This window comes from Cardiocondyla obscurior, linkage group LG18 (genome assembly GCF_019399895.1).
Source record: "Cardiocondyla obscurior isolate alpha-2009 linkage group LG18, Cobs3.1, whole genome shotgun sequence".
NCBI lineage: Eukaryota > Metazoa > Arthropoda > Insecta > Hymenoptera > Formicidae > Cardiocondyla > Cardiocondyla obscurior.
In genome coordinates this window covers 2701798-2716697 of record NC_091881.1, presented here as the reverse complement: position 1 = coordinate 2716697, position 14900 = coordinate 2701798, and the positions used below count along the sequence as shown (strand labels likewise).

The window sequence follows — 14900 nt, the reverse complement described above, 5'->3', positions numbered from 1 at the left end:
TATAAAATAATAAAAAGATCTATGTACAAGCCATGAACAAGATTATAATTCTATTCGTTCGTATTTTAACATGTATATTACATTTAGTTATAATTATTTTATATTTTAATTATTTTTTTTATCTAAAAATTCGTATTTACAAAAAGAAAAAAAATACTTCTCTATGTTTAACAATTGACAATACTTAAGATATATAATTATTATTTCGAAATATGTATCCCTACTTAATTTTGGCATACAAAAATTTTGAAAGTTAAGTTCAAATAATTAACAAAAAATATTTTTAGCTTTAATTTTCTCGATAAGTGTTCGACATTGTTTCAGGAAACTCTGGATCCCAGAAACCTTAAAAAAAATTATATTTTATCATATAATATCAAAAAATAACAAATAAAATATTGTACCTTCCGGCGTGTCGGGTCGTTTGTACTTAGACCGATGTCGCGAGCATTGATTTTTCCGTCTTTGTAATTCTTCTTCTGGCAATGATAAATTTTCATAATACTAAAAACAAGAAAAATAAGTAATTACAATTTTAAATAAAAAGTATTTGTTTTTTGAACTTGCTTCATAGACATATATGTATATTAATATCTCATATTACTTGTTTGCATTCCCAGCAATCCCATCCATTTAACTTTGCTCTATCAGCTTTACATCGCATATTTAAATGTTTTACATTAATGGTTTTTTTTTTCGGCAATCTGTAAATAATATTTTCATTAAATTTACACATAAAAATATTTATCATTATCATAATTAAGTGACATTTACATATTAAACTTATCCAATAACATTTTCTTTTCAGGTGGTTTATTTTCCAAGTTACCCAAATTAGAATTATTTATATCAATTTTATTTAAAGCTTGTTCTGCAGGCAGATAAAAAGTTTCGTCTTCGAACTTTTCAAAGTTCTTTTGACTTTCAATACATTTTTTAAATTGAATATTACTTTGGTTATACATTTTTGTTGGTGAAAGATAACTCATATTAACTCTAGCTCTCGATGTATCAGCAGTGTTTCTCGAAGATGTATTATCTTTCATTTGCACAGAATTATTTTCTGGCGAAGGACATAATCCAAAATCAATATTTTTTATTATTTCTGGAACAAGATTAAGACCAGGAGATATTTGTTTATTTTGAGGATTTTTTTTCGTAATATTAACAGGCATTTTTCTCTTGAGTTTCAAACATCGTTTAACTCTAGATGTAATATTTCTTTGAGTAGGACTGATTTCTACGACATCTTCGGAAATTTCATCAGTATCATTTTCAGTCGCGCTTGAAACATCCTCAAAAACTTTCTGTTCTAACCTATGAAACGTATTAGTTGCCTTGCTTACACTCGAAGAGAGTATCGCTCTTCCATTATTCTTTACTGGATAAAATGCAAGTTGAGATTGCTTTAACATCTTTCCATTTGGCAAAAATGTGGTTTCAACATGATGTGTTGTATTAATTCCTAATTTATGACTAGATTGTAATGAAACTTTTTTAGTCTTGTCACGTATCTTATTCATGTCTAAAACAGAGCTCTTGTATACTGCTTTAGAACATGTAAATTTCTTTGCGGATTTGTTATCAGCCCTCAAAAATGTTTTAGAAAATACAGGACTATCCGATCTAAAATTTTTGTCGACATTTTCGAACGAGGATTCATCCGCGACTGGTAAGTTAATTTCCATATCAGAATCTATATTAATAGAACTTTCATCCGTGATATTTAAGTCCAATAACGTAACGCTACTACTTCCTTGTGCACTAACGTCATTTACGTGTTGAAATATTGTCTCGGCTTCTGTTTTTATGCAAGGTGTGTCAACTGTTTTTTCGGTTGAAGAATGCCTGCAAAATTAATATTGGTTAGGTTCGATTAATACTATTATATTAAGCTAAATAAGTTCAGTCTGGCTTACGATTCTAATTATACAAATAAAAATAATATTTATACACTTACTCGTTACATTGTTCATATTTTTCCTGCAGTTCAATATAATTTTCCCACAAATCTGTAAAAAAGAAAAAAACCCAATCACGTTAATTAACTTAATAGACCATTTATATTAAATGTATATTAACGTTTACATCGAACATAAATATTTTAATTTATTTCAAAGCTATTTAAACATGTAATTAGCGGTACGTGGACAAATTATCATTGGCCTTATGACAACAAATTATAGTTCTTCGCGCCTTTCGCGCCTTACTTCCGTCTGTCGTCTCTAGATGGCAGAAGCTTTCTATATACAAGTTTTCTAGAATTATTTAAACATTTATAACTTAAAATTTACGTAAATCTTACAATGTCGAGATCACCGAGATCAATCGAAACGGGATAGAAATTAAATATCACCCAAAAGTATCTCGGCATAGCCACAACATGTAACAAAAAATATTAAACGTAGCTGATAATTAATTAATGTACGTACTTTGATAATGCTCGAATGCTTTTTGCAAAACTTTCGTGTAGCTTTCCATCGCTTTCCTCGCGGCTTCGTTGTGCAACAGGCAATCGAACTGCAGAGTTACGGACATTATCGTTGACGGAGCACGGCTTGGTCGTTTCGGAGCAACAGGTGTAACTCTCTCGCTTTTAGACTGATTCAAGTCTTTGAGGTATGATAAAATCCTTCTTGAAAAGTCGTAGAACTTTAGCACGATCTACTTTGTAACGTACGTATGTTCGTCGGCTGGCTGAGCGAGCTCGGATATTTGTTCACGTTTACCAAAGGTGAATAACAACGTTTCGACCATTCCGCCATTACAGTTCGACTGATGTCTAGTGATGACTGTCATGAATCATGACTGGAGACGGCATGGAATTCAGCGCTGTTCACAGTAATCAAAGCCACGATCCCGAATTTTTAAATTTCACAAAGAGAGACAAGAGCGCTCGCTGCAACTCTTATCGATTAAAATTTAAATGCAAAACATGAAATTATATATAAAATGTGCACTTAATTCGATAAATATATTTGTAAGCTTGAACGCCGGTCTAATTAACAGATTTCTTATCGACGTGTCTTTATTATATATCCTTAGCATATATGTACATTGTACACTGTAAATACGTTTATAATAAATAAGCATTAGTGTCTTATGTAAAAAACCTTAAACAATATTCACATGTTTTAGCGTTAAGAATTCGCTAATGTTCTCTCTTGGAATTGTATTTTTAATATCTCGTGAAAAAGAAAAGTCTTCCGTAAATCTAAATTAGAACGCAAATCTTTTTAAAGATCTCGCGTCGTAAATAATAGTCTTTCTCTTCTATCAGAATGAAAACGAACATCGGAGGCATACTCTCTCTCTCTATTTTGTTCTTTCGGATTTAACTTCTTATACTTGCAATATGTAATGTATGTAATATGTATATACACATGCGTATCACAGACCTTTCGTAATGATGCAGGAAAGAAAAGCTACAGAATACTTTTCAGCGCATGATTTATCGAGAAATAACTTAAAAATAATCGTACCATTTAGTAATTTAGCGTGTATTATGACAATTATGACATCATTGTCACTGAGAGAGAAATCGTATTCTAATTAAGTATCTGATCGCATATCGTACAATTATACACTGTGAACATGCACTTAGAACTAATGGAGTGACGATAATGGAGACTATAAACAAATTGATGATATGACGGTACCATCTAGCTTACACACACGCGTACACACATGCCCACACACACGCACACAGATGTACTCTCTCTCTCTCTCTCTCTTTTATCTCACGCTCTTCTGTCGTTAGCGGAATTTGAAAAATAATTATATTTATAACATATTTTTTTATCTTTTTTTCTTTTTAGTTTTATACACGACGCACGCACGCACGCATACAGGCATGTACATAAAGCATGGTCATGTATCACGACTTTGTAAAATTATTACGAAGTGAAAGTAGATTGTTGCGAGGAAGTTGAAGGCAGAAAAAGATTCTGCGCCAGGTTGGGTTGCCCGGGCGGCTTGTTTGGTGGCAATCGGCCGACATTGGACGTAGAAGTAATAGGATTATAAATGTTATCTAATCCATGGTAGGATATAAGCGTCGATAGAGCGTTTCGAACGCCTAAAGTGGCCAGCTGGGACCATCTCCCGTGAGAGCTTACTGCATCGTCGCCGGCGTACACTGCATGAGCGTCGAAATTACCGGGCATATGCGGTGCATTCGAGTCTGCAAGAAAATTTATATATCAACAGCAATATCAATGCGAGATGTATAAAGCAAAGAATCACAAACCTATCAGCGGTGGATTTAATATGGGAAGATGAGGGTCCAATTGTCCGCCTGGTCGAGCGTTCGCGACGAGACGAAGCTCCGCGCGTAGATCAGCCAGCAACTGTACCACCTTTGGATCGCACTGTAAATATCACAACGACAGATAGAACAAGAATTTTATATTATTACAAAATGTCTCTTTAACTTAGATAAAAATTAGCTGTTAATATAAACGAAGTGGTTGCTGCGCTATATAAAAAAAAAAACTGCATTATGGAATATTGTTTAAATCTAATTATCTAATATCTTTGTGTAATTACCTCATTCTGATCTGACCGCAAAGAAAGAAGATCGTCGACTCGAATCGGTTTTCCTTGGTTCAAGGCATTCGTCAGAACCAGTAATCTCCGGGCAAGATTGTCCTCGGTAGACATTTCTAATGGTTGATTTTCTCCCTTTAGATTCGACTGCGGCTTACCGAGCGGCGAAGTATTATAATAGTACGATGGCGTAGATACTACGTACGGTCCGCCCTGATTAAACAGATTATCTTCGCCATAATGCATATCTGTACCAAGTCTGCCTGAATTATATCCTGCTTCCATCTTTAGTCGTCTAGAGGATCTGTAACAAAGTTATGGGCCTTTTAATAAAAATATTATTTAAAGGTACAATAGAAATGAATAAATAATGAATGCAATGACGTTGATTCACTTGCAGCTTACACGAGACTCTCACTTATAAATAAATAATGAAAATTTAACTTTTTTTTTAATTTTATAAATGCTACCTATAATTTTGTTATTAATGAAATATTGTTGCGTTAATTACCTAAATATATGAAGAAATAATAAAATATCATGCAACTAGCAAGCTAAACAAACTTAATGCAAGCCCAATTACACAACATATGCACTAAAATTACACATGCACATGTATTAATATATAAAGATGTAATCGTAAAATTTTATTAACTTTTTTTATTTACGTAACAAATTTTTATAGAACAATGAAGAATAGTAAGATATTTCCTCTGCATTTAGTGTATCGCTGTACATAGATCCTATACTGTATGAAACAACATTGCAATTATTATTCTTATACTTGAATTATTATTATTTAGTTAGCAAAGCTCAAGCACATGGTTACATGATTCACAAGTTTGGTAGATGAGTCAATAAAATTGGACATTCTGGACGTAAATACGAATTAAGATTTGAAACTTTCGTTACCTATTATATATTCTTATATGTGCTATAAAATTCGTCCATTATTCAGCCACAATTATATTATTTCCTGAAACATAATTTTCTCTGTTAGTCATTACACTAATAATCTATAAATTTTTTTTTATCCAGTCTCACTCACACACATACACAAATACACGTGTGTCATTTTCTGCACATTCCACAATACAGATAATAAAATTACACAAATATTATGTAATTTTTATATTATATATAAAATAGTTATATAAAAAATCTTATTAAACATTATAATTTGATTATTACAATCTACTCGGTGATACTATTAACATATTTTAAATGTATTTTTCGTCTTATATTTCCTTCAGTGCATCAAATAAATTGGAAAAAAAGATTTAAAAAAGGATTAAAAATTTTTTTTTATTTAGAAAATACGAAAAAGGATCTATGTCATTTAATTTATATTATTATTGTCATAAAATTTTATATAAGTTGGTACATGTTATGAAACATTATAAACTTTGTATTCTAAAAAACAATTTTGTTATATTGCTTCTTTTATATGTTTGCACATTCATATACATATAATGCATATAGCATAAAAAGAATTCATAAATACAGATGCTCTTAGTATGTATGAATAAAATAATCTCGTATAAAATAATTTGAAAAAGAGGTTTACATTATGCGGAAAAATGCATATACATATATAAGAATGTGCAGTGTATTTGTAATATTTTTACATATAAGTTTAATAATTTGTTTGAAGTCTTACAAACTTACTTATTGAAAGCTTTAATTTATTACAAATATAATAAACATTTAAATGTTTATATCATTTTCATATGTATACTGCTAATATTATTTTTGGATTGCTATTAGAATTATGATTTTTTATCTTTACATAAAAAAACGAAACATTTAACCTTATTCGCCTCTATTTCTAAAAATAAATAATAAAAAAAAGTTGTACGTTTCAAAGTATTTGCGGAATAAGTAAAAAAAAGTTGCATATATTTTATACTTATTTCGTACATATGAATTAGTAACACTGAGGAATAAGTATTTTCCATGATAATTGTCGAATGCTGCTTAGATTTATTGAAGAGTACACAATATAATAAAAAAATATCAATACTTAAACAATTATATAATAGAACGTTTGAATGTTAAAATCTCATTCGAAAAGACATTTTAAATGTCTGTTATGTTTAAGTATACTGCAGCATTCGAATGTTATACATTGTTGCGACGTCACTTTAAAAAGACATCTGAAGACTGAATTTTATCATAAAGATAGTATCAGTAATGCACATGCAAAAAAAAAATGGTGTAAATACTAAATAAATACACAATAATTCGCCATTTCGTATATTACGAGAAATTCATCATAACTATTTGTGATATGAATTAAATTGTGATATACTAGCTGTATAGGAGATAAATTAAGGTATAAATGTACGCTCAAAAAGAGAATATCTGAATAAATTGGATTAATTATAAACAAAATTAACAAAATCAAGAATATCTTCACATTTTTCTTGATCTTCTTGTATTTGCCGTCTTCGATGTAGCACATCCTTCGCACCTGTATATTTTGCCTATATATTTACATTACAGAGCCTTACAATTCAGAGTTCATCTATTCGTACAGAACGTCACCCTGTCGGTACCTAAAGTAAAAAGAATCTTTTTACGAAAAACAGCAAGGAGAAATCACGTTACCGTGATTTCTGTTTTTATTTACAATAGTTATTTTTTTCAAATATGATTTTTTTCACTCGTATTATTTGAATATAAATACAAATATATATTTATAGAGAAATTACAAACCATTCTTTAAAAAAAAAATGTAAATCAGTATGCATGTGCGCAATAATTATACAAGATACTTTCTCCTTTAATATATTAAAGAGCACATGCATTATATATTCTTTTTGTAGTACATATGTATATACGTGCTGAATATATGCATACATGTACATTTCTCTTTTTTTATAATATTAATGAGATATGTACACAATTTAATTTTTACATTCACTCTTAGAAACAAATGGTAGACAGAATCACAGTAACTACTATAATATATATATATATATATTCTTTTTGTATAGAGATTTTTATACGTTATAAACTGCAACTATTAGGTATTCATATAGAAGATCGTAATAACAATTTTTGTAAATAGTTCGATATGAATAATAGAATATTTTTTTTATTATTTAATCATTAGATAATTAACCCTTTAACTGCAAACACTCCATTTTACAAATAATTTATTATATAAATAAACAGAAAAATTTTATAACAAAAAGAAAATACTACTAATAATTTATTACATCGCCCTTTCATATTAAATTGACATAAAAATAATAATCTATATAAAAATAATATAATTAAGCCGAAGTTTCTATGCTGTTCGTTTTTAATTAAAAAAAAATAAAAAAAAAAAGAAAAAGTGTTATGTAGCGCAGCTAAAGAGTTAAATGGTATAACATATTTCATTATTATAAAATATCGCCGAGGCATGTTGCGTATGCCCTGAAAAATACATATATTTAAGTATATCTCACACAGTCTATCGAATCAATCATTTAAGAATAAACAATCTCTGTAGAGCGAAGTCACGAACAGAGAAGGAAGTTTCGTACTTCTACTTTCCATTGTTCTGCATTATTGCCATCGTCGTGTTTGAACGACTGTGAACGAAACTAAAATTAACTCGTTGATTTATCAGGTTGGGAAAAAGGAAGGTCGGCATGCAAACGAGAATTGGAAAGAACGTACAGAAGTACTACTAAATTTTCTATTCGATGTTACTTCTTATTTTCAAGAAACTAATTACTTGAATAGTGTACTTTGCTATAGAAAATAAATGCCAAGCACAACTGTCGTACACAGCCATCTACGTGTATAAGCAAATTAGTTTTTCATTGGCATCAAGACATACGTTTCAGCAGCTCGTAAATTTAATTTTTTTTTACGGCTTTACTCACCCTCCGACATCTGATAGATCATCCTTGGTGGTAGGAACTCCTTTATTCGGAAAGGGAAGGAGAGGAGGCAACTTTGCTGTAGCAGTCTCTTGCTGTTCCCGTAACAAGCGCTTTCGTTTTTTACTCCAAAGCTCATGACAATCTTGCCAAGTCGGAAGTTGTGGCGCTGGCATCCTAATATATTGTAAAAGTGTAATAAAATTGAAATACGAAACATACATAATTTGTAATGCATGTAATGCATGAAAAACTGACGCAAGAAAATTCAGAAAGATAACATACTGTTCAGGTTGAACGTTTCTCAACCAAGAACTTTTAAGTGCATCAGCTGCCGTTATCCGCTTTTCGGGATCCAGTTCTAACATTTTATCCAGGAGATCTAAGGCTGCTCCTGGCATAAACGCGAAATCCTCTCTTAGACGTCTTCTATGCTGTTTCTTTGGCTTAAGTGAATGCCAATGTGGTAATTTTATCACAGAAGGCCAAACAGCAGGAGTGGGTGTCCCACAGACTCTAGAGATCATCTCTAATTGCATTATATCTATATTGGCCTAATAAAAAAATTATTATATTAATTTTTTTTTTTTTTTTTTTTTTTTTTTAAGCTTAGAAAATGATTATTACCTGAAATAAAGGTTTCTTAGAAAACAATTCTCCCAAAATACATCCGCAACTCCAAACGTCAATTGCAGGCCCATAACGCTCTTCTCCTAACAAAAGTTCGGGAGGTCTATACCACAGAGTAATTACTTTATTAGTGTACGGTCTCTGTCTATCCTCTGCATTATAAAGTCGTGCCAATCCAAAATCGGCCAGTTTAACTTCGCCCCTATAAAATTAAACATTACATTATATTCAGAAATTATAAAAAATATATTAAGTTAGATTATTTATCGAATGTATATATACTTGTTGTTCATCAATATATTGGAGCATTTAATATCCCGGTGTAAGAAATTTTTGCTATGGCAATAATTTAAGCCATCCAACAACTGCTTCATGATACTGGCGTTATTCATCTCGTTAAAATCCACCATACCGGATTCCAGCAAACCCATCAAGTCATGATCCATATATTCAAAAACTAGATAAAAGGAACCTTTATCCTAAAACAAAACCATATAACATTATAAATATCGACACATTTTGTTCTCGTTAATAATAAATGCTACATATTGCATACAGCTATGACTAAAAAATACCTTTCGGAAATCTAGAGCATCTTGCTTGTCAGTGACGATTTCTCTGAGGTTAACAATGTTCTTGTGATTAAGTTGTCGCAAAATTTTTATTTCCCTCACTGCCGTGATAGGAAAACCCTCTTTCTCGTTTTCAAGTCGAACTTTTTTCAAAGCGACCATTACTCCAGATCGTTTATCTCGTGCTTTATACACTTGTCCGTATGTGCCTTCTCCAATTTGCGCAATAAATTCAAACACGTCGACGCATCGTTCGCCCCAATCCTTACCACCGGAAGCCGACATTGGTGCATAACAGTTTCGTGATCCTCTACGTTTCAGTATTTTTGGTCTTTTTAATTTCGGCTTTGGTGCCATTCTTTCGAGTCTCAGACGCGGCGGCGTTCCATTTGGATCATCCTCACCGCTTAGATCTTCTGATCCTGGGACGACTACAATTTACGTTAATAAATTAATAAATTAAAATTATTATTAAAAAATTATAAAAATATAAAATTATTATTATTAAAAAATTATAAAGATATAAAATTATTATTATTAAACAATTATAAAAATATAAAATTATTATTATTAAAAAATTATAAAAATATAAAATTATTATTATTAAAAAATTATAAGAATAAATAAAGAATAGTGAAAAAAATTATATACCTGGTGGCATTGGCAGATCCTTAATACCTTTTTTCTGCAATGGCTTTGATGCTGGAAATTTCAATTGTGCTTTACTGGGAGGACTTGGAGAACGGCTTGGCGGAGAATCGATGCTTTCCAAATCATTTTGGTTAATACCAGGTGGCAATGGTAATCTTTTAAGGCTTTTGGTCGTAAACGTCACTATGGGAGGTTTCGGAGGATCCACAGATTTAAGTTGTACAAGATTATTAGGTGGATTAAATTTTGACATGATCGTATTAGGCGTCGGAACGGGAATTGGTGGAATAGGTGGTGGTGGAACAGACATGTTGGGCAAAATCGGCATCGGTGGCATTGGCGGCACCGACATAGGTATAGAAGAGGATACTTGTGCTAAGATTGTCGGTATGGATTCGGCAGATTGTGGCAGTGGTGGTGGTGGTGGCGGTGGTGGTTGTACTGTAGGAGCGGGAGCCGGGAAATTCGGGCTGTGTGAAACAACGATCGGACAGGTGTTGGATGTCATAGATGATGCATTAGGCGAGGTATCTGTAATTCCATGAGATAGCGGATTCATCCCAGGTATTGGATTAGATAGCGGTGCAGCACTTGACTGACCCGTTGGCGGCAATGGTGGTGTTTTGCCTGCTACAGTGCCGTCGTCGCTCATGGGGATAGGAATATCGGTGACGTCGACCACGCTATCGCCACTTTTTGCATGCTGCTCTTTATGATTTATAGATTTGTCCTTAATTTCAGTAAAAGTTTTATTTTCGACAGATGTGTTGCCAGTACCATCCTTTTCGTCGATGCTCTCTATAATTTGCACCTCATCTTGATTTCCGACTTTTTCTTTTGCAGCTTGCAACTTTTTAAATGCCAGCTCCCTCATATTACGATCTTTAACGAGTTCTGCAAATAAACTAGTCTCACTGATCTTTGCTTGTCCTCGAAGATTTCTGGCAGTAATACTCGAGGGGCTTCTAGCCCGGGATCTGTGAACAGAGGGAGAAGGTATTCTAGGACGTGGGCTCTTTGATTTGAGTTTCCTCGAGGGCTTGCGAGACTTGCTAGGCGAGCGCGATCTTTTTGGAGTGCGACTTCTTCTAGGGCGCGAACGCGACCTCGAACGAGATAGTTTTCGCCATCTTCCTGGACTACGCGATCGCGATCGAGACAGAGGCAAATGTAATCTAAAATCAGAAAAATGGTTACATAAATATATAACAGCATAAGTTAATTTACTTACTATTACATTATTATTTCAGTCTCAAAAAAATATTTTTTGTAAACATACCTGCCTCCTCCAGGAGGACTCCTAGTTGCTCTCGATTTCCGATTGTCTCGCCTATCCTTGTCATAAAGTCGATGGCTACGTCGATCAGATTCATCTCGTCTTCTACGTTTAGGAGAAATAATTCCGCTGTCGGTTCGCCGTCTGTGACTACTTCCGGGGCTTGGGCTAAACTCTCGTCGTCTAACGGTGGCCGGACTCGGACTGTGCCTAAGTCTGTGGAGCACCGGGGTAGGACTAAAGTCTCTTCTCCGCGGCGGTGGACTGTGATCCCTTCGTCTCGCAGGCGGACTCGGACTGTGTGGTCTTCTGCGGTTTATACCAACCGGCCCAGGACTAATGCTGGAACGACGCGCCATGTGAATACTGGGACTACGTTTTTGCCGCTCGGGACTGATGTGCTTTGGCACGGCTGCAGGTCCAGCTTTTAAATTCTCCGGTGTCGTAGAGCATGGAGGCATTAGTGGCGTATGCGGTGAGTCTATCTGCCGTGATAATAAAAGAGACGGCGGCGTTACGTTTCGAGATGTCTGTCTCGATATTTCCACCTCTACGTCGCTGGGACATCTTTGCTCGCGCGGAGTAGCCGGTGAGATAGGCGACATGTTGTCTTTGAGTGGTAACGGTGGTGATTCCGACCAATTAGCAGAGGTAATAACAGACTGTTTCTCGCGATTTGGACTTAAAACAATCTCCTCGGCTACTGCATGATGCGGGCTTATACTGTGAGAATGCCTTTTAGATTTTCTTTTCTTTTTCTTCCCTGAATTTGACGACGGACTTAAGCTTTTCTTTTTCTTCTTTTCACGTTTGTGCTTTTTCTCTTTTCGCCGAGCGTACCGTCTCGACTCTTCTTCGTACTCCGGCGTTGCGCCATGCATTGCCGTTGTCGGTTGTTGCTCGTTCGACAAGGAGTAACGTCCACTGGAATGTCGATGCTGAGCCGACGGCGATGGAGATAGACTAATTGGCGATGCTCCAAGGGCGCGAACCGGGCTACCGCCATAATATCGTCTTTGAAGGAACGATTCAGGTACTTCTCCATCCGTGTAACTATTGGCGCGACTATCCTCCGACTGTATCTCTCCCGCTTCAGGCTCGGAGAGATCTTCACTACTTACATCAGAATATTCCACCAACGGTTTCACGACGGATGAAGCTACAGTTGGAACTGTCTCTAGTGACTTGTCGCGCGAGCGTTTTTTCTTCTTTTTTCCGGAACTCTTATTCTTGCCATGTCTCCTGTGTCGTTTGTCGACACCGTCAAAACTGTGTCGGTTTACGTCGCTGCTCGCGCTGCCTCTCCTTCGTGAACGGAATCTCCCGTTACGTTCAGCTCGTTCAATATCACGACTGCTAGGCATGTCACCTACTAAAAGTAAAATGAGTATCAGTAGTCTGTCGTGCAAAGTGCATCTTTATTCTTATAATCTACAACTACATTAATATAATAATAAAAATGGAAAAGAAACCGTTATTTAATTCTAACAACAAGATATCGCTACAAGACGTGAAATTAAATAATAAAACCCGCGTATCCCTGTTCCCTATATATTATTGTTAGACATTTTTTATGCACACACGCACACATGTCGAGTACCGCTAACACTTTCCAAGATATGCATAACATCATGATTTTAACGAGACACTTAAACGCGTGCACACATTTCCGTTCGTTTTTTCTTTTCTCGTTCTCTTTTTTTTTTTTTTTAGCCTTATATGTACGTATGCACAGTATTCTACTCTAAAGCGAAACTTGGAGGTAATTTTACATTGCGGTGTGTATCTTATCAGCCATCGTCGGGAGCATGGAATAGGGAATCTATCAGCTGGAACAAGCACGAGGCTCTCCCTCTCCGCTTACCGTAACGTCAACGGAAACGCAACGACCGAGAGCAATAGCTTCGCTATGCCTTGACATGCCTCGACCCTGTCTCGGCACACTCACGGCAGGTCTCGAGGCCGATTGTTATGGATATGTATGACACTCACGCACGGCCGATACCAGGCACACACACCCACGCGAAACATACGCGCGCGTATGCACGTACACGCGCACGCACTCACGCACACATCGACAATTATACGTGTGAAACGATATCACAGGACGCGATTACCTAGCGAGCGAATGGCCACGTTATGCTAATGAGTCGCGTCGCTCGCACGTCCGAATCCAAGGCGTATGCGAATCGACGACGGGACGTGCGGACACCGGGCGAGGTGGCTCAGGGCTAAACGCGGGGCCGCGAGTGTCTCGGACGAGCCAGCACGGCCGCCATTGCGCCTATGCACAGAGCACGGACTCGCCCAGTTTTCCTTATCCGAGTGCAAGATACTAAAGGGTAGTGACGACAAGATAAGCGGGCCCGGATGCGAGCCCGCGTTCGTACTTACGTGCGATATATGTCCTGCAACGTCACGGCGAGCCTTGGTGTTCGCATCAGGTCCGAAACCGTCACGTAGGGCCCGATGAGAGTGCGTAACGGTTACGTTGCTCCTCTTCGCGCAGGGCAGCTCCAGCACGTAATTTCGCGGACGTCCGACGCCCACGGCCGAGAAATTTATGTCTACGATGATCGTGCGGCGTTCAGGCGATCATATTTTTATGATTCCACCGGCCGATCTCATCATGTCTCATGTGTTTTCTTTGGATTGGATTCTGGCTCGCTCATAAAAGCCTAGCTCGACCGAGTGGAAGCCATTAACCATTAGCACGTCGTTCCTACGTGATGTAACGCAAGGGGTCAGAGCGGCTAGTGCTGGTCGAGTGGCGGCGCAGCGCGGCACACGCGTGTATTCACGTCAATGGCGCAGCACATGCAATTTTAGCCAATCGAAGACGAGCGTTTTCGGCATTGAACATGGAAATAAACCTTTCTTGGACCATTTTTCGATTACAGTAATGGCTGCGTTCCGAAGTTTATTCATTTACATTATTCTTGCACTTGCGAAGTAATAAACTATTTTCTTAGCGAACGATAAGCGAGAAAATTTGACGGAGAAGAATTACGAAAAGGTACGGGCGATTAAACGTGTGATCGAGAGCTAGTTGGCTCGAGAAAATGGGTGAACGTTATAATATTCACAGTCAATTAGAACATCTTCAATCCAAGTATATCGGTACGGGACACGCGGACACAACTAAGTTCGAGTGGCTGGTGAATCAGCACCGAGACTCTTGCAGTTCGTACATGGGACACTACGACTTATTAAACTTCTTCGCGATCGCCGAGAACGAAGCCAAGGCACGTGTCAGATTCAATCTCATGGAGAAGATGCTGCAACCTTGTGGACCACCACCAGAAAAGCCAGAGGATTAAATTGTGTGTTTCTTCTTCAACTTTT

General features: G+C 35.9%; 3 protein-coding genes and 1 long non-coding RNA gene across 12 annotated transcripts; 2 read left to right on the top strand and 2 right to left on the bottom strand.

Moving 5' to 3' along the window:
- Nucleotides 1–24: 24 nt before the first annotated feature.
- On the bottom strand, nucleotides 25–2853 carry LOC139109487 (DNA endonuclease RBBP8-like). The gene is made up of 6 exons (XM_070668579.1): nucleotides 2433–2853; nucleotides 1961–2012; nucleotides 775–1848; nucleotides 605–704; nucleotides 405–504; nucleotides 25–345 (listed from the first exon to the last, which is right to left on the bottom strand). The coding sequence occupies exons 1-6, from the start codon at nucleotides 2536–2538 to the stop codon at nucleotides 290–292; spliced, it is 1488 nt and encodes a 495-aa protein (XP_070524680.1). The 5' UTR covers nucleotides 2539–2853; the 3' UTR covers nucleotides 25–289.
- Nucleotides 2854–3010: 157 nt separating this feature from the next.
- Nucleotides 3011–14210, bottom strand: Cdk12 (Cyclin-dependent kinase 12). 9 transcript variants are annotated; one of them, XM_070668564.1, is made up of 11 exons: nucleotides 13950–14210; nucleotides 11559–12927; nucleotides 10280–11454; nucleotides 9632–10059; nucleotides 9339–9535; nucleotides 9054–9258; nucleotides 8712–8980; nucleotides 8430–8603; nucleotides 4549–4852; nucleotides 4250–4370; nucleotides 3011–4183 (listed from the first exon to the last, which is right to left on the bottom strand). In XM_070668564.1, exons 2-11 carry the CDS (start codon nucleotides 12917–12919, stop codon nucleotides 3897–3899), a joined length of 4521 nt encoding a protein of 1506 aa, XP_070524665.1. In that variant the 5' UTR covers nucleotides 12920–12927; nucleotides 13950–14210; the 3' UTR covers nucleotides 3011–3896. The 9 variants fall into 9 exon arrangements, 8 of the variants coding, with proteins under 8 accessions (XP_070524665.1, XP_070524669.1, XP_070524667.1 ...); XM_070668568.1 differs by having other exon boundaries at nucleotides 11559–12924; XM_070668566.1 differs by lacking the exon at nucleotides 13950–14210 and adding an exon at nucleotides 13328–13807.
- LOC139109494 (uncharacterized) lies at nucleotides 4235–5506 on the top strand. The gene is made up of 2 exons (XR_011546839.1): nucleotides 4235–4372; nucleotides 4690–5506. It is a non-coding gene; the product is annotated as an uncharacterized lncRNA (long non-coding RNA).
- Nucleotides 14211–14272: 62 nt separating the features above from the next.
- On the top strand, nucleotides 14273–14875 carry Sf3b5 (splicing factor 3B subunit 5). Its single transcript, XM_070668587.1, has one exon. The coding sequence runs from the start codon at nucleotides 14618–14620 to the stop codon at nucleotides 14873–14875; it is 258 nt and encodes an 85-aa protein (XP_070524688.1). The 5' UTR covers nucleotides 14273–14617.
- The last annotated feature ends 25 nt before the right edge of the window (nucleotides 14876–14900 follow it).